Source organism: Gigantopelta aegis, chromosome 3 (genome assembly GCF_016097555.1).
Source record: "Gigantopelta aegis isolate Gae_Host chromosome 3, Gae_host_genome, whole genome shotgun sequence".
Classification (NCBI taxonomy): domain Eukaryota; kingdom Metazoa; phylum Mollusca; class Gastropoda; order Neomphalida; family Peltospiridae; genus Gigantopelta; species Gigantopelta aegis.
In genome coordinates, this window is record NC_054701.1 from 68,279,723 (window position 1) to 68,303,522 (window position 23,800).

A 23,800-nucleotide genomic window follows, 5' to 3' on the forward strand; every position below is an offset into this window, starting at 1 on the left:
AAAACAAGTTAAAAATTTGCAAGTCATTTATCTTTTAAGAATATAAAAACATCAAAAAAGATGCATTAAACATGCACATTATGTAACAAGAGGGCTGGCAACAAATGTTTTTCGATTTAAACAAGCAAGGTTTGCTTTTTTATCTCATTTTTAACAGTATTTCAAATATATCAAGAATTCCTCATTTTCAGGAACGATAAAATGCAAATTGTAAGTTTTATCCATATTTTATTTTCTGCAAAGCTGATGAAAAAGATGACATTAAATAGTGATGCATATTGCCAAAATTTTCTTATTGTGATACAGGAACCTGAATTGCGATATATACCAGTCTATCGTAAAGACCAGGTTTCAATTATAAGAATTTATAAAGTGCTCTAATTTCATGTTTATTCTGTATAACTTGAAACAGTCTGATGAGTACTGCTAAAGAAATACATGTCCCCTTACGGGCCCAACAAGTTCTTATCTCCTAAATTCAAGGGCTATAACTGAGAAAAATTGGTAAAATGCCATGGAAGTCTGTAACAGTACATGATAAAGCTGTATACGCAAAATGTCAGTTCAGTGTCTCAAGGCATTGTGAAAAAAACACATCCAGGAAAAACTAATTTTCTTATCTCCTAAGTTGAAGGGCCATAACTACTTCACAAGATTCCCCATTTGTTTAGCCACTGTTATGAATATGATACATCAGGGCTAGCTCTGGGTTAGCAAACAATTTCGCCAAATTATCTATAAAATTTCAAAATATATAACTAAGTGCAATACACTGATACGCTAGAAAAATATTGCAATACATATTGTGCAAAATTTATTGGCATGCGAACACGTGCACATGTATATGCCAGCACACAAACATATACACAAAAATCGTAAGTAAATTGTTTAAAGATTGATTAAAAACTTACCATTCAGATCAGTAGATAGCAGATTTTCTAAACCAGTAGGTTCGTCTCCATACCAAAATATCCATAGTTCCTTGCTGAGATGCTCTGACGACCTGAAATCACTATTGCGCAGGACTCGCCTCCACACACACAGAATACCCGACTGTAAGCACTTGGAGTAGGAAACCAGCACAGGATCTTCTAACTGCTCTACACAAACACATTCTGGTGACACAGCCAGTTTACGCCATTTTATGCCACAAAGGTCAGTCTGAAAGACAAAAAAAGTATTTATAATTTTGTTTTAATTAAAAATAGATGCTGTGAAAAGTGTAGTGTCAAAAGTTCAAGTAGTGTTTTCCCTAGCTTGTTTTAGCATGGTGCAGCACCATGCCTCAATAGTCTAGCACCATCTTGCCTTAATCAGCACCATGCTGCCTGAGATTAAACAAGCCGTTTTCAGTAATTAATTCTAAAATGGCCTTTATATAACACCCAAAAAGGTATTATAAATGAATAAAACATGCCTTTTATATCTTTTGCCATTCATTTATTAAAGCAAGCACATAAATTACATTAATGTTTATTTTAATTAATTTTTGTATATTTTTAATGAAAAACAAGTGCCCCGAAAATGCTCCAAAAGTGTTTGGTCTATCATGCCATGCCAAATTTCTAGGGAAATCACCAAGTTGCACAATTGTTGCCTCTTGCTTTGAAATGCAAACAGCATACCTTTAAATAAATATATACCCATAAAACATAAAATTATCAAACAAGTTCATTGATAGAAAACAAATTTTATTGGAAAATTAAGAGGATAATCAACAGAACTATGTGGATTCAGTTTCAAGAGTACAAAATTCTGTTTTAGTTCAGATGGATGTTGCTGACCATCCCATTTCTTCATACAAAAGTATTATTACAACTCTGCTATGCTTCAGTGAGCATTAATAATGGGGATGTCTCTCCCTCGGTAATCTTTTATTGACAATCAATTCAGGTTATTTATTCTTCTTTTTTCTCTGAACAAACACTATTCACTTCCTCTCTTATCATACAACAAACAATGAGCAGAGAAAGAGTGAGGTACACTCCACACACCAACACGAGTTGCAATCAAAAACATGATCACACTGATGCAACAATCAATGACCATGGCCTCCAATCTAATTAAAATTAGCTCCACTGGTTAATTACTATTACCTGTGGATCTAATAGCAGCCCGTTGGAGCTCATGTCCAGTTAACCTTTCATTCGACCAATCAAAAATTACTTGCAAAATCATGCCAATGATTTGAAAAGAATTTGAAAACAATCGGGATTATGCCGATGGCATACGAAATGATCTGGGTGAATTACAAAGTATGACGGAAACTAATTTCAATATAAAATTTGTTTCAGGCGGGGAAAAAAAAACCTGTGATGGTATAGCCATAAAATCTGTTTATACTAGTATACAATCCAGAGTTTATTGCTGCAATTTCCTCCATGTTTTTTAATGTTGAAATAGACCAAAAAGTTTGCCTATTGCATAACAGTCTCACCTGATATTTTTAGAATTTGTATGCTCCTGAATAACACTATAAAAGGCAAAGTGTAATTGGTCGATATTTAAATTGTTATTTTTAGATGAAATGTCACCTGGACATGGGGAGTCCACCCAATTCTGTTAGAGCTACTGGTCTACCAGTAGAGCTACTTTTTAATCAGATTGCATGGCCTCAGATGACGAAACACATTAACTTGTTGACACAAAAATAGGGATGTGAAAGAGGTAATAATTGATTAATGAGCTGTAAAACCAGTGATAAACTATTTTAATACCCCAATCTTGGAAGGTCATTTTTAATAAAGGTTTTTAACCCATCTAAAACACATTGTTTTTCACTACAAATATTTTGAAAAATAAAACAATGATTCAAACTTGCTTAATTTAGTAATTATTCCTAAGCTTAAGCCCAGTCAGCATTGTATATTTAAACAACTGTAGGTCTTCATACATTTTATATTTGTAAAAGTTAGTTTGTTTAGTTTAACCAGAGCACATTTATAAATTTATTAATCATTGGCTATTGGATTTTAAACATTTGGTAATTTTGACTTGTAGTCTTAGAGAGGAAACCGTGCTACATTTTTCCGTGTAGTAAGGGATCTTTTACAAGTACCATCCCACAGATAGGATAGCACAGTGCCTTTTGATGTCAGTTGTGATGCATTGGTTGGAACAAAAAACAAAACCAATGGGCCTACCAACGAGAATTTTATTTAACACTGGGCTATAACAAGTCCCCGTGTTTGCATCAAGCGGATGAAACAAAAGTATTGCTTTATAAAAGTAAAGGAATAATTAACAGCATAGATCTTTGCCAGGGATTGAAATACACACTATTCCAAAAATACTGTTTTAAAACGGAATAGAAAATCAAATCTTCCAGTAACCCGTCATGAAAATTGCAATACAACACAAAATTGGGATGCGGCTATTCTATCTTCGCTTGCCGGGCTCATATGCTATTCTCAACAGAATTTAAAAAAATGTTTACAACTTTACTGAACGAAACTAATGCGCAGGATACATTTGATTCTAGTTCTCATTGCTGCATACAGTGCGTCACACTTGTTTGATCATTGTGCTGTTTTGTGTAGCGTAACATACGGTAACTGGTTAGCAAGCAGTGTTGTACATGCCTAGTTATTTTGCTGTGCCATTTTATGGGATAGTGTTACTTAAAATTCACTATTCCATTGGTAAAAAAAAACTACATTTCAATCCTGCTTGCTTACTATTTAATTAACCTTCTGAGTACTGCAGGCGAGTGATATCTCGCCCGACGTCACGTCGGTCGATATACTGTACACTGTATACAGTGCATTCCCCAATTCATATTTCCCGCTGTTTTGCACATGACACTCACCGGAAACGGAAATATAATTAAAGAAAAATGATTTTTTTTCAAAATGGTGGCTTTTGTTTTGATTTTTTCAATTGAAAATACCTTGAAATTTTGAGTTCAAAAAGTGGTTTTCGGCGCAAGTATTTTCACTTGATAACAATGGCTGCACATCGTGGTCATTTTCAGGGATCGATAGCTGATTGTGACAGCTAATTTGATAATAAATTTGATCGTTTTACCAACAACGAAAATTACCAAATATTGTAATATGAATCGTAGTTCGAGTTTAAAAAAAAATTCTGGTCAGAAAACCACTGTTATCGGGAATAATGGACATAAATACTGGACACTGTATTTTTAATGAATTAAAGTTCAATTCCTTTTTTCAATGGTTAATCAAGTATCAACATATTTGTTATGGGTGTAATTAAAAAAATATTAGAATTATCAATAATTATATCATAATTTCAAAATAAATCATTCACCTGTTTTCGTGTATATAAACGCAAAGTAGATCAGCCTTATTGATATTAAGAATGTTAAAACCAGTCTAAAACACCTTTCCCGCAGTATAAATGTAATTATTTTTATTTAAACTGAAAAGGAAAACACAGACAAATGCAAACAAAACAAAAGATTTACACCTTGACAGTCATTTCAGTTCACAATTGTCACATTGTTATAAAAAATAAAAGCGAAATAAGATCCACGTGTGTGCACAATCTATCCGAGAAAAATAAAATCCATGTAGGCATCTTAGCCATGCATGACAATGAACATGTATGCATCTGCAGTACTGTGCCACTCAAGAAAACGATTCCGAAACTGATCATGAGATGGGTCATGTGTGATCGTTCATTTTCATAGTAATATTTTTAACAAGACAAAACAAAAAAGTACTAAAATAATTCTGGGACAATAGTGTAGCGTTTAGGGCTGAAAATGAGGTCATGGGCAGTCTATAAATAGCAGGGTCAACAATCCACATCTAGTATCTACTGCGCCGAATCACCGGACATGCAAATCGTTTTGGATACAACGGGGTGCCTATATTTATGCACCATTTTAAAATGTTTATTTACTACAGACATAAACCAATTTGTAGTGTATTTCAGATTATGCACTGCTTCATTGGTGAGAGACACATTTTATTAAGTATTTCACAGTGTTCACATAGAAAATGGCCTTTGAATGCTTAGGTGCGCCGATACACCGGACAGCACTGTACATGCAACTCATGTGAACGTTGAGTCATGTTTATGAACACCAGTCACATCCCGACTAGCAGAGAATAAATATGAACGGCAATACTTCGCATCTCGGCTTAGTTAAGAATGGGCGAAAGAGAGTTAAAGTAACTTAAACACCTCCAAAATCAATGTAATTTAATTAACAAGTAATGCAGTCACAACACTTTATTGTACAAGTAGCTAGAAGATATGTTACATTCGATGATACCTTATTTTACCATTATTTTTCATACGCAGTATAGTCCATATGACCAATTTTAAGATTTGAAAAGCATGGCATTACTGGTACTGGAAAATGAAGATACACATGAATACAAATTGCAATACATATACTTCAATTTGTTACAGCTGAGAAAATGTGAATCAATTAACAACAAGTAATCTAGATGTAAAGGTTTTGGCAATCCAAGATTGGTAGAAACGTGCATACACATCCACACCAATCACAGAAACCTATATAATTTTTGAATGGACCCTGTCTTGGATGTTGGAGTTGCAGATTGTCATGTTTTGATTTATGTTTCTTTTTCTGTACATGCACAATGTAACTTACTTGCTACAAATATAAATTATTAACAAGAAGACATGTGCACCATAAATATCAAAGCATGCCAACAGCAGAGCTTAGCCTACAGTCATGGACATGACAGTCGGGAGATATTGAAGCATGGGGTCAGTAAAAAAAATAAAAACAGGTGACATTTTTGTTTTACTGTAAACAGCAATCATTCTACAAAGTATTTGCAGTCATAGTGCTTTAATGATTAGTTTCACATCTGCTTGTTTCAACGTACAATACCCATGTGATTTTTACTACGCACAAACAATAATCAACTAAGACAACTTTTGATAGCACGATTTAAAATCAGGTCTTACCAAAGCAAACAAGTTTGTGTAACAATCCTCAAGTGAGCAACCGTTTCCAGTCGGACCTGGGTGACTCATAGTCACTCCATGTTCTGAAAAACACCTGGGGTATCCAAATTTACTGCTAAAACATCAATTTTATAATGAACCTAGATTTTTTTCACAAATTAATACATTCTTCGCATAATATGGCGACAGTAATGGCGACTCGCTGGGAACAACAAGGCGGTAAGGGTCCATGCTTTTCATTGGTGCAATCCAGTCATGTGCCCCCGATCTAGAGCTGTACTGTTATCTCAACCAGCACTTTCAGTGCATCTCACGCATGCTAATTAGAAATTGCAATCAAGTTTACACCTCGGTAATATTAATGTTAATACTGTAGGTGTATGTAACCGTTTCTTATACAATATATTAAATTGATTAATAAGTATATTACAAATATATTAATATGTGCTTTAATCTGTTATTCTATTCTCACTTTGTTTTTACACAGTACATACCTGTGTGTACACGCGTGTATGTGTGTAGTTTGTTTTGTTTAATGACACCAGTAGAGCACATTTATTTATTAATCATCGGCTATTGGATGTCAAATATTTGGTAATTGTTGACATATAGTATCAGATAGGAAATCCCTACATTTTCCTTTAGTTTATTAGTAAGTTGTGTAATACGTACGTTTATATCATGTACATACACATGTATAGTAATTTATATGTGTGTATGTGTATGCATGTGTGTGTATGTATGTATGTGTGTGTGCGTGTGTGTGTATGTATGTATGTATGTATGTATGTATGTATGTGTGTGTGTGTGTGTGTATGTATGTATGTGTGTGTGTGTGTATGTATGTATGTGTGTATGTGTGTGTGTGTGTGTATGTATGTATGTGTGTGTGTGTGTGTGTGTGTGTGTGTATGTGTGTATGTGTGTGTGTGTATGTATGTATGTGTGTGTGTGTATGTATGTATGTGTGTGTGTGTGTATGTATGTATGTATGTATACATGTATGTATGTATGTTTGTTTTGGATTTTATGTTTGTATATGTATGTATGTAACTGTTCATGGGCTACGGTGGGGGCAAGGTATAATTCAGTGATGGAATGCTAATTTTCATTTCATGCTTGGTATATTAAAGCTGTGCTCCCTTGTGTGTGACAGAGAGGAAACCCGCTACCTTTTTTCCATTAGTAGCAAGGGGTCTTTTATATGCACCATCTCACCTTTGGTATACTAGTCGTCATGCACTGGCTGGGACGAGAAATAGCCCAATGGGCCCACCGATGGGATCAATCGCACACCGTGTGTGTGTGTGTGTGTGTGTGTGTGTGTAGTTAATGACCACAGTTAATAAGAGAGGAAATCCGCTGCCGCAACGCAATGGGCTTGTCTTTCCGATCAACAGCAACATACTACAGACAGGATAGTACATACCATGACTGTTACACCAGTTGTGGTGCACTGACTGGGACGAGAAAGAACTGACGGGAATCGATGTGTGTGTGTGTGTGTGTGTGTGTGTGTGTGCGCGCGCGTGCGCGCGTGTCTGTGTGAATGTATGTGTCTGTATGTTTCTGTGTGTATATGTGTGTATGTATGTGTATGTGTGTGTATGTGTATGTGTGTGTGTATGTGTCTATGTGTATGTGTGTGTATGTGTGTGTGTGTGTATGTATGTGTGGGTCTGTAGTGTATGTGTGTGTCTGTGTGTGTGTGTGTCTGTATGTGTGTGTGACACACACAATATCCTGTACGCTGGTTTTTTGTATGGGTTTTGTTTGTGGGTGGGGTTTTTTAATATTAGGATTACTACCAAACGGCAATAAAGGGTTGCAAACGAACTATTAGGTTTTAACCCACCCCCCCCCCCCCCCCCCCCCCCCCCCCATCCCTCCAAAAAAAACCCCCAACAACCATGGTTTACAACTAATGAATAGAATGATGGAAATTCATGGTTGAAAGGTTTCAGGCCAGCTCATTTTGCTCTAATATATACATCGTTTTTACCCGAATTCGAGAATTTGCACCCTCTCCACCCTCACCACCCCGTCTCGTACGTTTATATGTGTGCGTGCTAAAAATGTGTTAAAACATTAGTTTCATTGAGTGCACTTACACTGGGTGCGGTGCGGTGCATGTGTTTTTAAATAGCTTATGCGGCCAGCCGCAATGAAATAACCGCATGCATACATCTCTGATATACAGAACAAATGTGACGTGTTAAAACAGCACATATTAATACAGCAAACACGGAAAAGGAATATTTAGTAGATTTTGCATTAAATGAAATATAATCATGTTTGTCTTCCTACAACATAAATAATACAATGCAAGTCTGATGCTCTTTCAGCGTTCAATACAAGTAATAGATAACTACAGACGCAGCATTTATGAACATGATAAATGCATATCTCTTATAGGCTTAAAATATTCTAAGCTCAGCTCTACTTTTAATACTGTTTAATATATAACAAAATCATTGAAAATACCCCCCCCCCCCAACCTCCCACCCCACCTCCAGCTGGGGCCGGAACGTAGTTAGTGTAAAATCTTCGAGCATATGCGGCAGAAGCAAGAGCTGGACTACACCCACGAGCCGCATCCAGTGAAAATGACTCGTTGTGTCCTAAAATCGCTACTAAAATTCACACAGTGATATCGCACCTTTATAGTCAATATTCTATGCAATACACCCAAGAGACGCGGTTTAGACATACCGAAGGCCTACGCAGACACTTAGCGGCTTTGGCATCAGCAATTAAATGTTGTTGTTGTTTTTTGTTTTGTTGTTTTGTGGGTTTTTTTTAACAAAACTACGGTTAATTGGTGTCTAACAAAGCAAGACAGTGGGAGGTTATAGGTAGCACTAAACCAAATAATTTCCGGCCGGGTCAAAGTTGGAGGTGCACCATAGAGAAGTTAACACCACAAGTCCTGTGATTGGTTATAAATGTGAGTGTGTTGGTTGTAAAACATAATTAGTTTCATCTGAGCTAAAAATGTACGCAATTTTATTTTATCTAGTACCAATGTGTCAAGTAGCCCTGTGCTTGGAACATGTATGGGGTACCTGTAAAGAAAAGGACTCGAATTTTGTGCGAAACTTGGGGTGTTGTGAAAACATCTGTTTATACCGAAAATGAGCCATGAAAAGTACCATTTTCTTCAGTTAATACTTTCAGGTAGGGGTTGTAGTACTAATATTTATGGGTCATACTTTGGTTGATATATTGCATATAGTGTTTTTAAGCACAAACGTTAACATGGTCGCCTATGTAATTTTATTTGGTATATTACAACCAGAAACACGAGTCCTCAAAATAAGGCTAATCCTACCGAATAGCTGCAAAAGAAATTTTAAATATATGTATATTTGAACATGATAGACTACGGCCTATAAATATTATACTTTCGACTATAGGCTCATAAAAAATAGCAACCAAATAGCTTTGGTTACTAGGTAGATAAAATGAAAAAACAACAACAACATTATAATTGAATGATTTTAAATGTCAGATGGAATTGGGCGCTTTCAACGGCTGAAGTTAAAGTTTGGTTTTGTTTAACGACACCACTAGGACACATTGACTAACTTATCGGCTATTGGATGTCAAAATCATGTTTGAAACCTGGTGTTGATGGCTCGTTATAGGATATCGACGATGTTCAGATTTGCTACAGTTGTTCTCACAAGACGAATAATTTAATCGAGAGTGCCCGATTCAGCATCAATCTTGCTGAAGTTTGGGCAATTATTGAAGCCCTGGAAGAGATTAAGGATTCGTGAGCATCCAAGCATACTCTTAAAAAAACAAAGGCATCGTAAAGACAATCAAGAAAGTGAGCGAATGATGATGCAAAAACACTATAAAACCCGTTCAATTCGCATAAAGGTAGCCATAGTCAATGTTTGTACTGAAACGCAAAAGCGCAATCCTCAGAGAAGCAAGTGCATCATAAAGTTATGTAACTTTGCATGCCGAACCCTCCGTAACCGGGTGTTGGTGGGGCATATAAGGACGCATCAGCAGTGAATCAAACAGACCGCATAACGGCACTGTAGGTAACGCAATATTGCCAAGATTGACGTCAGCTCAATGCAATACTGCCATTGGGAGATTGCAAACAGTGGCAACTCAACAAGCTGTGGCAAGGCATTTTGGTGTCTCCAGACAGACCATCTCTGCTTTATGTGCAAGGTACATAACCACTCAAAGTAACCACCGCCGCTGAAGATCGATACATCCGGGTGTGTCATGTTCAAAATCGAATCACAACAGCAACAACTACAGCGATACAAATCCCTGGACTACGCAGAATTTTTGACAAGACGGTTCGTAATCGGCTGAGGAAGGCAGGAATTTGTCCTAGAAGACAAGTGCGACGTTACGTTTTAACCCCACGTCACTTAGTGGAACGTCTGTAGTGGTGCCAGCAGAGGATGAAAGGAATCCATCATGATGGTAGGGCGGCTCTTGTGCATGTGGCAGGTGCACTGACGGGCATCACATATCGAGACGAGATCCTGCAGCATCACGTCATTCCGCACATGAACATCAACGGAGGAATGTTTCAGCATGACAAAGCCAGACCACATGTTGCACGTGTTAATCAATCAGAAGTTTCTGCAGCGCCACAACGTCCAGACATTACCTTGGCCTGTCCGTTCGCCGGACTGGATTAAAACCCAATAGAACATCTATAGGATGCACTGAATCAGCGTGTGCGCCGGAGAAATCCACCACCCCAGAAACTTCCGCAACTTCTTACGGCACTGCAGCATAAGTGGCAGAATATTCCACAGCATGTTGTGCAAAATTTGATTGCTTCCATGCGCCGCCGTTGTCAAGCTGTCATCAGGACTCGTGGTGGTCATAACCGATACTGTTTCGGATATGTACAGAGTAATACCTTCCCATGGCGTCTTCATCTTTGGATTGCTTGTATCATGTCTACCAGGGTTTTTTTAAATTATTAAACTTTGAAAATCAATGTCAAGTTTCTTTTTTTTGGAAGAGTTTGTGTCTCTAAACTTTGCAGTACAGTAAGTTGGAGCATCCGTTAGGTGGGATGGTGATACAGTGTCTTTTTATCCATGTTATATTTTGTTAGGTACCCAGTTAAGTTGGCATTAAGGCAATGAAAAGACAGATTCCACTGACAAGTCTGCTTGAATGTGTCAGTGTTGGTATCCCCTACAGTGATTTTAAATATCACATTAAGCAATGATGACAGTGAAAATACCCTTTCTATTCTGTCTTGTGCAGATACATTTTTGATTGCAAAAATGAGTTTGTTGTTCAAATTTATGTGGGATATATAATATTATTTAATTGAATTCTATGACCAGTTAGAAGAGGCGATCAAGACTACACCCCGGCATGATGTACTCATGGTGGTGGGAGACCTCAACGCTAGAGTTAGCAAGGACAAGACAGGAAGCGGGAGGGTCATGGGCACCTAGGGCTTTGGGCACATGAATAACAACGGTGAGAGACTGTCAGACCTATGTGTAGAAAACAACCTAGTCATATGTGGGACTCTATTCAAGCATAGAACTATCCACAAGACTACCTGAAGGTCCCCAGATAACAACACTGTCAGCCAGATCGACCATGTGATAATCAACCAGAAGTGGAGACGCTCACTTCAGGATGCCAAAGCCAGGTGCGGAACGGTTGTGGGAGTGACCACGTGCTGGTTGTGGCAACGCTGTCCCTGAAGTTACGGAAGGCACAAAGAGGAAAGGAGAGGCAGCGACGATTTGACACCGGAAAGTTGATGGACCCCAAGACAGCAAAAGCTTTCCATTTGGACCTGAGAAACTGCTTTCGCATACTTCAAGAGGAACAAGAATTGTACATCAACAGTTTCAACCAGACACTAACAGAAACAAGCATGGAACTGTTAGGCTACAGAAGAAAAAGGAAAGAAGAATGGATCAAACCCGACACATGGACAACAATTGATGAACAAAAATCAACAAAAAGAAGCTGAACGACACCAAGTCCCAACGCCTAAAGGAACAGCTCCGGGTTATATACTCAGAACTGGACAAAGAAGTCGAGAGAAAGACGAAAGCAGACAAGAGAGCCTTCATTGAGAATCTTGCGGATGAAGCAGAAAAAGCTGCACAGACACAGAACATGGCCACGCTGTACAAGATAACCAAAACACTGACTGGAGGTTATAAGAATGGCGACGTTCCAGTGAAAAATGTAAACGGAAATGTTGTCACCGGTGTAGTGGAACAGACCCAGAGATGGAAAACACACTTTAAGACCATTCTCAACAAGATAGTACCCAGCAACCAAGCAAACATCCCAGAAAGTGAGGAGGACTTGCAGGTAAATACAGAACCACCATCTACCGAAGAAGGCAATCAAAAACATGAAGTCGGAGAAGGCGCCGGGGGCAGACGGTGTGAGTGCAGAGATGCTGAAGGCTGGAGGAGAGGTCACTGAGGAAGTCTTGACAGAGATCTTTGAAGGTATATGGAAGACGGAAAAAATACCAGGCGACTGGAAGACAGGGATGATCGTCAAACTACCGAAAAAAGGAGACCTTACCCTTTACAGCAACTGGAGAGGGAACACGCTTTTATCTGTCACTAGCAAAGTCTACAGCAGGGTCATCCTGGACAGAATCTCAGTAGCTATCGACCCACTGTTGCGCAAAGAACAGACGGGGACCACATCTTTACTGGAACAGTGCCAGGAATGGAACACGCTAGTCTACGCAAACTTCGTCGATTTTGAGGTGTTCGACAGCATCCACAGAGACTTTCTCTGGTGTATACTCCGGCACTATGGAATCTCACTCAAGATCGTGAATGTCATCAAACTGCTCTACAATGATTTCAGGACACAGGTCATTTGCGGTCAATACCTCACAGAAGATTTTGAAATCAAGACCGGAGTGAAGCAAGCATGTATACTATCTCCCTTCCTCTTCTGCCTTGGTATCGACTGAGTCATGAAAGAAACAGTGCAAGGTGAGAACAGCGGCATCAAATGGACCTTCACGGAGATACTTGAAGATCTAGACTTTGCTGATGACATAGCTCTTCTGTCACATCGCTACAGGAACATCCAAAGAAAAGGTGAGGAACTTGCCAAAAATGCCGGATCAATTGAATTAAAGATCAACACCAACAAGACCAAGACACTACGAAACAACAACCAAAGAGCAGATCCCATCACGATTGGAGGAAAAGACATTGAAGAGGTGACTGAGTTCACCTACCTTGGGGCCAAGGTGACAACAGATGGAAACTCTATATATGAGGTCAAGGAAAGGATCAGCAAGGCAAGAGGGGCTTTTGCGGCACTGAAGAACATCTGGAAGACCAACAAGATCAGCAAAATGAACCAACGTCTTGAGTATGCTGCTGTATGCAGCGGAATCATGGAAGGTCACCAAAGGCATCTGTCAGATGCTGGAAGTTTTCCAGAACAAGTGCCTAAGGAGGATTCTGCGTATCTACTGGCCAAACAAAATCACCAACAAGGAACTACAAGAAAGGACAAGCCATCTCTCTCGAGGTTAAACGCCGCAGATGGAAATGGATTGAACACGTCTGCAGAATGCCACTGACATCCATCCCAATAGAGTGGTCCTGCGCTGGATCTCTGGTGGCAAGATAATGAGGGGGAGACCCGGAGAAGATCGGTGGAGCGGGAGATGAAGGCCCTTGGGTGGAGTTGGGGCCAGGTGACGAAGCTTGTAATGGACAGACAACATTGGCGTTCTTTGGTGTCGGCATTATGTGTGACCGCATACGAAGAGGATTAAGCAGTAAGCATATACTATTATAAGTAAAAGTAAACTTGCGTTCAACTGTATCGGTAGTCTGAAGGAGTAAATGCATAATTTTTATTTCTTTAAAATTGCATAATGCCCAAAAGTTTTAAATATTTTTGATCTTGAAATTGTTAAAATTACTCCAAAATTATTTTATTTATCAGTAGAAATAACAACCGGTTAGTGTTTTCATGGATATGTGGAACAGATTTTCATGTTTACTCCCCCCACCCCCCTACTCCCCGGATTTTTTTAGGAAGTCACTGTTTACGCCGAATGACGCTGCATTACACGTTTGATATCCAAGCTTTAATTCGAAGAGTATGTGTGGAACAGAGTATAGGTTGCAGGCTTATAGTTATGTTAGTTATTGCAATTTTTTTAAAAATAGCTTGCAACTATGATAACTTGCATTTCTTAGTATAAAGGGTTCGCTTTTTTATTCCCCAAAATATTTACTGATATAAACAGCAACAAAATAATAATAATAATAATAATAATAAAAATCGGAGGGATTTCAGGAATAGAATAAAGCGACAGCACTAAATCAATATCTGACGATTAACAGCTATTATCAGTTTTAATCTATTTTTAGTAACAAACATGGACGATGACAGGTGCTCGAAGTGGGAGTTAAATAGTAAACAATCTAAATGTCACTAAGCAAAGTCAATAACCGATTAACCGAAAATGCTGAATTATTTTTTGACGTTGCTAATTTTCGTTTTTGGCATATGGATTGTCAGTCGGTAAATATACTTTGATGTTTAGGGTAACGGACGGTTCGCTCAATCGTCTGTTTGCCCAACACAGTTGAACACTCTGTCACAGACACTGGTCCCCAGTATAATTAGTCCTAGCCCGAGTACTCCGACAATAAGAGAGCTAGACGGACATTTGGACATAAATACGCTCTCATTACAGTCAGAGACCAAGCTATGTATTTTTTTGTCAATTCCCGACAACCAAAAAGTTGGCAAAGATTTCTGCTCTAATACCACAACAATCCTATGTTTTTTTAAAAATCCACATATTAATCACTAATACACACACTACAGAAAGAAACCCAACAGCACCCACATTCAGCTAAGCTTCGGCAAACTCCGGACAGCAGAATTGTAAGTTCGCTGACCTATATCGTGACGTTGCGTCACATAATCGCTCACTCAGCCATTCCGTCTACTAGGCGTAATCGCCCAGTGGGCGATCATGTGATCTACGTCACGAAATAGGTCACCGAGCTTTGTAATTCTTGCGACGGAGTGTCACGAAGCGTAGCTGAATGTGGGTGCTGTTGGATTTCTTTTTGTACTATGTGTATTAGTGATTAATTAAGATTTTTTTTAATCAGTTAACTCGAAAATGATCGATGTAAAGGTATTTGACGTCAAACATAGGATTGTTGTGGTATTAGAGCGGAAATCTTTGCCAACTTTTTGGTTGTTGGGAATTGCCAAAAAAATACATAGCTTGGTCTCTGACTGTAATGAGAGCGTATTTATGTCCAAATGTCCGTCTAGCTCTCTTACAGTCAGAGTACTCGGGCTAAATTAGTCCCAGCGCCTTTTCGTCCACAAAATACTAACAAATCAGGGGTGGATTTAAACAAAAGTAAAAGTAAAGTTTGTTTTATTTAACGACGCCGCTAGAGCACATTGATTTTTTATCTTATCGTCGGCTATTGGACGTCAAACATATGGTCATTCTGACACTGTTTTTAGAGGAAACCCGCTGTCGCCACATAGGCTACTCTTTTTACGACAGGCAGCAAGGGATCTTTTATTTGCGCTTCCCACAGGCAGGATAGCACAAACCATGGCCTTTGTTGAACCAGTTATGGATCACTGGTCGGTGCGAGTGGTTTACACCTACCCATTGAGCCTTGCGGAACACTCACTCAGAGTTTGGAGTCGGTATCTCGATTAAAAATCCCATGCCTCGACTGGGATTCGAACCCAGTACCTACCAGCCTGTAGACCGATGGCCTTCCACGACGCCACCGAGGCCGGTAGGATTTAAACAAGGTCCTGGCCCCAATCCCACCGTACTGCATTACCTATACCATCGACGTCCCAAACTGCGTTTACCTAATGACAAAAACACGAATACGATATTTATGGAAATACTATTCTACATTTTTCAGTTACAGTACGTGAAACAAAATAAACTGCAATCAAATAACATAAAAAATAAACAATGTGGACGTAAAACATATCCATTCTAATAAATGAAAGTGAAATGCCCTTCGTTAAACAGGAAAGGGTGCGATGTTTCTAACTAAAGTATCGTACTGCACATGTGCGGTTCGACATTTTCCATTTTTAAGGCAACTACATGAAAAAATATGTGTTTCTTAATTATGCACAGTTGCCGAACACTTAATTTTTTTTTAAACATTTTTAAAGGAAAAATTCTATATCAAGCATTCTGCTTAAAATTAAATTCTATGGCCTTGTTGATCTGGCACGTGTGAGGTCATGTGACACGCACCGAACATTAATTCATCTTTCTCCATTTTAAGTCAATTTCTACGAATCATGTGGACCCGATATCGGTAATTTTAAGGAATAAACAAAAACGACTTAGTAAAATTAATGGTTTTAGGGGTTTGTAAAGTTTTGTATTTAGATACTTACTTTTCTCAACTTTATTGTTTATAAAAATGTTCCTGAACTGTGAAGAAAAACCTCATAAATGAACGACATGCCGATGACAACAAATCGGATGTTGATTGCACGAACCATGCACGAGAAAACAAAGTGAATGGAATTTGAAGCATAACGCAGTTAGGGACGTTGACGATATGTACAGGGAACATTTTGTTTTAAAAATTTTGATTAGCAATTTTTTTAGTCCGAAGGGACGTACTCACACACACACGTAGTAAGTGTGGTTAAGAAAAGTATTGACTTAATGTACCCTGTGCACTACACATTTTTATCAGTTAAAAGTTGGGCATAAGTTCAACCCATACCCCGCTTTAGATGGTTACGGCAATTTTAGATACATGGTTAGGGTTAGTCTTCAGGGCCATTGATATAGAGGGGTACAGGTCAAACTCTTTTCGAACGTTGGGTACCATCGACGTCCCAAACTGCGCTTGGCTAACATAAAAAAACCAGAGGGTAAAATGGTTATGGTGCCATACCCAGATTTCGTGGCAGATATTATTCTTTAAAGTTAACTCTGACAAAATTAATTACCCTTATCATTACTGTATCAATTTCTTAACCCTAACCCTAAACGTAACCCATTTTCTTTTTGGGGAAGGTCCCCCATACTTTCTGTTGACTGTGGTTGCATTCAATTTCATACAGTGCTCTACAAAGCAAGTTCAAATTTACTCTTCCCTGGCCAGTAAAGTATAATATTTTAGTCGCCAGCCACTTATATTTAGTAGCCAACTAATATATACTTGTAATTAAATCGATTCATCTACGATTTTATGGCACATTACTAATGCTGTATGAACTCCTCCGCAAGGCTCAATGGGTAGGTGTAAACCACTTGCACCAACCAGTGATCAACAAAATGACCAACTGGTTCAACAAAGGCCATGGTTTGTGCTATCCTGCCTGTGGGAAGCGCAAATAAAAGATCCCTTGGTGCTAATCGGAAAGAGTAGCCCATGTAGTGGCGACAGCGGGTTTCCTCTCAAAATCTGTGTGGTCCTTGACCATATGTCTGACGCCATATAACCATAAATAAAATGTGTTGAGTGCGTCGTTAAATAAAACATTTCTTTCTTTCTTTCGAATGAACTCGTGAAGCATTAATTCCTAGTTGTTAAATAGTAATAACAAGTTACTGTTTGTGTCTGGTTCTACTAAAACAGACTGTTAACTATCATTATCAAATATCGTACCCAATAATTTTATTAAACGAAATTAAGCGAATTACTATTTTAATGGCACTGCTAAGATGTGCATTTAAATTGCAGTACTCATTAAAAGTTAAATAAAAGCATTGTGATAATATCTACCAGGCTTCAACGTGTTACTAGTAGTTACCAATCGGCTACCTTACTTTTGATTTAAATAATATTTATTTTCGTCACATACTGTCTTGTAAATCCGTAAATAATTTTTTGTAAATAGTTGTGTCTTTAAAGCCGTCTAAAGTCGAGTCATGAAAAAACAAACATGTTTTCATCCTCCACTGGTGAACATGACTTCCGACGTGATTAAAACAACATTCACAACTGGAGACGTCATTATCGTGGAGGGAAAGTTAAGGGAGATAACAACATAACAAAGTATAACCTCCCTTCATAGTCCCAGTGGCGTAGGAAGGTGCCAAAAAGGGGGGGGGGGGGGGCACACTTTTTATATTTACAACTTGTACACTATTATAAAGAAAATATCTGAAAAGAGGGGGGAACATGCCCCCCCCCCCCCCCCCCCCCCCCCCCGCTTCCTACGCCAGTGAGTCCGATTAACTTGTCTCAAACTTTTATTTTTCAAACAAACTACCGATAGAAAACATGTTTTATGGAAATAAATTGCTACTGGTCCACTGTGTTTTCCAATGTCCATTTTGTTTACAGATTAAAGTAAAATTATTGGACAGTCGCCAACTGGTGAATGTGATTTTATTTTTTAGTTGCTGGGGAATGTTTTTAGTCGCCATGGCGAGTATTTTACTCGCTTTGTAGAGCACTATCATAGCATCATACCCAAACATTTATTTCTGGCAGAAACACTGGGAAAGAATATTCTATATTTTTTAGATATGTATGGCTCTACACAGTGAGTGAAAACACTCGCATTTGAGAGTAACTTTTGTTCACAGGCGACTATTTATTAAAAAGTAGTAACCACTGGTGAGTACAAATATTATGCCAGGTAATCAAAAAAAAAAAAAGGTTGAACATGCCAAGTATTCCTTAGAATTCATATTGTGTATAACAACAAATATTGGAGCAACAGCATCAGTATTCAACCAGTGTATTTTTATACTCCTTTTAACTAAGCACAGTGTTCGAGATTAACGGTGTCCCGATATCCTGGGGATACCAGAATTTAATTTTGGATATCAGACTTCAAGAACCCAGTATCCCACTGGGATATCATATAATGTTTTTTTTTTGTTTTTTTTATCATGTGTGTTTATTTTTAGCTGAAATAATGAAAGTCATCATTTACTGGTGAAGTTAAGTAACAGTATTTTCGAGCTCGTACCCAGTCTATAATGCTATGCCATAACAATATCTCCCCCAACTCGTACCCTGTCTAATGCTACACTGGAGCAATAGCGGCATAGCAATAGACTGAAAACTGCTAAGTCGCTATTGTTTTTGTTGGATGTTTCCTCCCTTCAAATTTTATTTGGGATATTGATTCCACCTCTGCAGAAAATTGATACAGGTAGGTTTATCATTAGTAATGTCAGAAAAACTTATAGATTACTGCTAAATATTAATTTTGTTTATATATTTATCATGTAGAACTCTACCTTTCAGTTTTGACTTTCATGTTGATTTTCCCTTCATTTCTTTTACAGAGTTATAGCCCTTGAACTGTGGAGATATCGAAATTTGTTGAGTCCGGTGGAGGACATGTATTGTTTTAACAGTACTCTCAGAATACGTGTGTAATGTAAATTTTACTTTGTGACATTCAGAATGTTCGCATGGCTCATCTGCTTAGCACTGCAGAGGTTCTTGGATGTGCAGATCAAGTTTGGCAGTTTTGGCCTGTTCAATTTTGGAAACGTACAAGTGATCATCAAAGGAATGAAAATTGTGAGTAATATAAAATCTGATTATAACACTACATTACCTCTTAAGAGCTTAGGCTATTTCGATGTTGAGAAATTGTTCTAACTTCTGTGGCATAAGTTTTACCAATAAATATTATGTTTATCTTAAACTGCCAATATCTCATGCTTGTTAATCTGGAGGGAACCACAGATTTTGCTTCTGTCCTTCTGTCATTCTGTCTGTCTGACTGTCGGTTGGTTGGTCAGACCATCCAGCTGTTGTGTCGTTGTTCGTCTGTCCATCTGCCCTGTATATATGGTTTTCTAAAAGATTTTAGTCCCCTACCGGTCCTATCAGAAGGGACTATCAGGGCTCACCCTGTACATTGCCAAATTAACCAATTGTTATTTTTTTTCACAAAATGACTACAGAATTTAGACTTTGGCTAATAAAATATTTCTCAAATTAACCACATTTTAATGATTTTCAAAGAAATACTCTACATTTCTGAAAATTGACTCAACCACAATTTGTTCCAGTTTGAGGCCTGTCTCTGACTGTCTGTCTGTCTTTTTAGCTATCCATCCCTGTGTCCCACATATAGTTTTCTGGACTTTTAATTTTTTTCTGCAAGCAGGTTACCACAAAATACAGACCTGGTAACCTGGTTACAATACATTTATGTTCCCATTATTATTAAGTCTGTAAAATCCCTTCACAGATTCCTTCTGTCTTTTGTCTGTATATCTATCTGTCTCTCCCACTTACAGTTTTCCAGATGTTTTTTTCACCACAATATTGAGCTGAAATTTTGTGTATAGCTTTATCATGTACTGTTACATATCAAGTTTTATTTTCATGGTGATTTATCCATTTTTGACAGTTATAGTCCTTAAACTTAGGAAATACGAAAATATATTTTATGGACCTTTTTTTGCAATGCCTCAGGATGTTGAGCTGAAATTTTGTGTACAGCTTTGTCATGTTTGATACAGATCAAGTGAGACTTTCATGGCGATTTACCCATTTTTGACAGAATTATTGCCGTTGAATTTAGGAGGTACAAAAAAACTAACAATTGAGCTCGGTAGGGAACATGTATTGCTTTAGCAGTACTCTCAGAATGCGTGTTAATACATGTCACCTTTTTTACTGTACTGATACATACACGTGTGTCTAAATAACATTCATTTGATCCAAACTTAGATCATGTTGTTTTTAGTGTAGTAAGATTTCACTGCTCTTGACTTTCTTGACATGTGGTAACTTATTGGTAACCTGAATGGCTGTTCTCGACTTACTTCAATGCCTGATTTTATCTGCATGTAGTTCATGAATGTGTAAGATGGTTAATCTCTTTTGTTTGCAGGAAGTATCAAAAGTCTGGGTGTCTAGTTGTTTTGTTAACACTGATGTCAGGTATTATTGCTTTACTAGTCTTTTTTTTTTTTTTATTATTTATTCATTTTTTTTAGTACATGATATCCACATTTGGAATAACAGAAAATTTGACAACATAGCAGTGTTAAAGATACTTATTCTAAATATATGCATACGTATAATTATCACAAATATTAACCTTAGTAACAACTGTAACAATGTACTACTATTCTTGTCGGTTGTATATAAATATAACTCACGTAAGTACATACAAGTAAGTAGGCCTTCAAACTTTTTTATATTAATGAAATAATTTTCTGATTTTCCTTTACAAGACATTAAGATGTGCAGGAATGGAGCTAACTCTGGGTTTACTAGAGTCTTAACTTGTGATTTTTGTATTGAATTTTATAATGTACTGATGGAAAGAAACAAGAGAAAACGTAAATAATAACATAAAATTCTGACTGCAACCAGAAACCCTCATCCACAGTATCAGGAAGTTTCCTATATTACTGACATCCAATCCCACATTACAAGGGGTGAGACGTAGCCTAGTGGTAAAGCGTTCGCTTGATGCACAGTCGGTCTGGAATTGATCCCTGTCGGTGGGCCCATAGGGCTATTTCTCGCTCCAGCCAGTGCACCATGGATCAAAGGCCATGGTATGTGGTATTCTGTCTGTGGGATGGTGTATATAAAAGATCCCTTGCTGCTAATCAAAAAGAGTAGCCCATGAAGTGGCAACAGCAGGTTTCCTTTTTTAATATCTGTGTGGTTCTTAACCATATGTCCAATGCCATATAACTGTAAATAAAATGTGTTAAAGAAAGAAATGTTTTATTTAACGACACACTTAACACATTTTATTTACGGTTATATGGCGTCAGACGTATGGTTAAGGACCACACAGATTTTGAGAGGAAACCTGCTGTCGCCACTACATGGGCTACTCTTCCGATTAGCAGCAAGGGATCTTTTATTTGCGCTTCCCACAGGCAGGATAGCACAAACCATGGCCTTTGTTGAACCAGTTATGGATCACTGGTCGGTGCAAGTGGTTTACACCTACCCATTGAGCCTTGCAGAGCACTCACTCAGGGTTTGGAGTCTGTATCTGGATTAAAAATCCCATGCCACGACTGGGATCCGAACCCAGTACCTACCAGCCTGTAGACCGATGGCCTGTCACGACGCCACCGAGGCCAGTCAAAATGTGTTAAGTGCGTCGTTAAATAAAATATTTCCTTCCTTCCCACATTACATCTCTGTATTTTATACAGTAGCAGGGAACATTTTGTTTTCAAAATCTTGATTTGCGATATTTCTAGTCAACTGAATATAGATTAGCAACTACTGTTTAATGTTTTAAAATTGGGTAGCGATCTCTGAAACTTGCGTTACGAATTGCGACGCGATACTGAACAAAATGTTCTCTGAGTAGTGAATTAACTTTGGTCTCAAATACTATGGTTTCCTTTATTTTTTCCATCATTCCACAAAGAATAAATATAATATCACAGTTAAGAAATAGATTGAGTCTGGCTGTGAACTCGTTTGTTTTTATTTATCGTTGGATATTTTATTTTCAGTTTAATAAATACAAACTCAAGATATTTACAGTTTTACTATATTATTCAAATTCATAAAATTAACAGACTCTAGTTTTTAAACACTGCAGCATGTGTGTTAGAGCTGTTTTTGATAACTAAAATCTGATATTACTTAAATGTTATTGTTTAGAATATCCATTTTCGTACATCTGAAGTGTGTCTGATCATTCTGATGTTTGTAATGTTATATGAAATGCAGTTTTCGTAATTGTAAAAATGCACATATTTCTGAGAGGTAATGGTTATAGAGATGATCTCTAGTCTATTTTTAGAGGATATATCCCCGTTTCAACGGTACAGACACTTGTTTCACACTATTGTAACTTTATACACATATGTTACAGTTTTGTAGATTAACTAAACTAGTTAGTGTGTATTTTCATGTCTGCAACTTTAAATATACTCTTCACAAAAAGTAGGAGAACCTGAAATATTAATGTTAATATCAACTGTTAGACTGAACATAGGTCTTGATCACAGACATCCTAGTAAAGAACGTTCAGGTCTGTTTATCAACACACCGAAACACATTCCATAGTTTGCACATTCATCACACAGTTGCCCCATACACGTGCATGGGATGTCATTTCCGGGAAGGTCGATTAATCACTGTGGAACATTATTTCTGTCAAATTTTTTCATTATGTTGATCAAACAGTTATTATTGTTTTGTTTTTAGTCATTTTTATTGTTTGAATTTGCAATTTACTGATAAAAAAACATCAACTTTCAAGTTTCACTTCTGATCCCAATCGTCCTTCAAGATCTTCAGTGGTCATAAAACCTACTGTAATACTGAACTACCAGTTGTAATGTTTGTCCAATTATTATCATATAACCACAGGCGCGTGTACAGGGGGGGGAGGTTTGGGGGTCGAAACCTCCCCTGCTCAAGGCGAATTTTTTTTTCATATCCCAATTTTTTACATTCCTGTGAATGGATATGGAAGTACTGAGATGTTATCGGGCTTCGCCAGACACCTCGACCCCCCCCCCCCTGCAAAATTTCCTGTGCACGCCCCTGAACCATTCACCACAGCTAATATACCGTACGATTTTGGCAATTGTAAATTCTTATTAGAGTTCCCCTATGTTTTTTGAAGAGTATAAAATTATATAAATTGTAAATATTTTATCACATAAACAGGCATTGGAAGATGTCTGCAACTGGGATGACCAGTAATTACACTACTCCACCTAATAACCACTATTTTTTGTTGATCAACTAAATTAAACTTGTGTTCTACAGTCCAGCTTAAACCCTGAACATGATATGAACAGTTAACTTATTGACAGAAATAAGCTAAGGGCACTTTTTCAAATAATTTTTTGTGAGTATGTTTGTTGACAAAGATGAAAGACTATAAAAATGTAGTTAGAAAAATATTTGTAGCT

At 37.7% G+C, this 23,800-nt stretch overlaps 2 protein-coding genes across 3 annotated transcripts in view; one reads left to right on the forward strand and one right to left on the reverse strand.

The window, feature by feature from the left end:
* LOC121368927 (mediator of RNA polymerase II transcription subunit 13-like) overlaps positions 1–6,123 on the reverse strand; it is a 60,701-nt gene extending 54,578 nt beyond the window's left edge. For both annotated transcript variants that reach the window (XR_005957532.1, XM_041493688.1), the window contains exons 1-2: positions 5,914–6,123; positions 912–1,161 (exon numbers count right to left, since the gene is read on the reverse strand). Coding sequence is in view for 1 of the 2 variants with exons in the window: in XM_041493688.1 (XP_041349622.1) it covers positions 912–1,161; positions 5,914–5,982 (319 nt within the window). In the remaining variant the exon portion in view is untranslated. The remainder of the gene's footprint in view (positions 1–911; positions 1,162–5,913) is intronic.
* Positions 6,124–14,326: 8,203 nt separating this feature from the next.
* Positions 14,327–23,800, forward strand: part of LOC121368930 (protein KIAA0100-like) — an 83,111-nt gene continuing 73,637 nt past the window's right edge. The window contains exons 1-3 of the mRNA XM_041493692.1: positions 14,327–14,460; positions 19,334–19,454; positions 20,782–20,831. Of these exons, the coding sequence (XP_041349626.1) occupies positions 14,402–14,460; positions 19,334–19,454; positions 20,782–20,831 (230 nt within the window). The 5' untranslated portion in view covers positions 14,327–14,401. The remainder of the gene's footprint in view (positions 14,461–19,333; positions 19,455–20,781; positions 20,832–23,800) is intronic.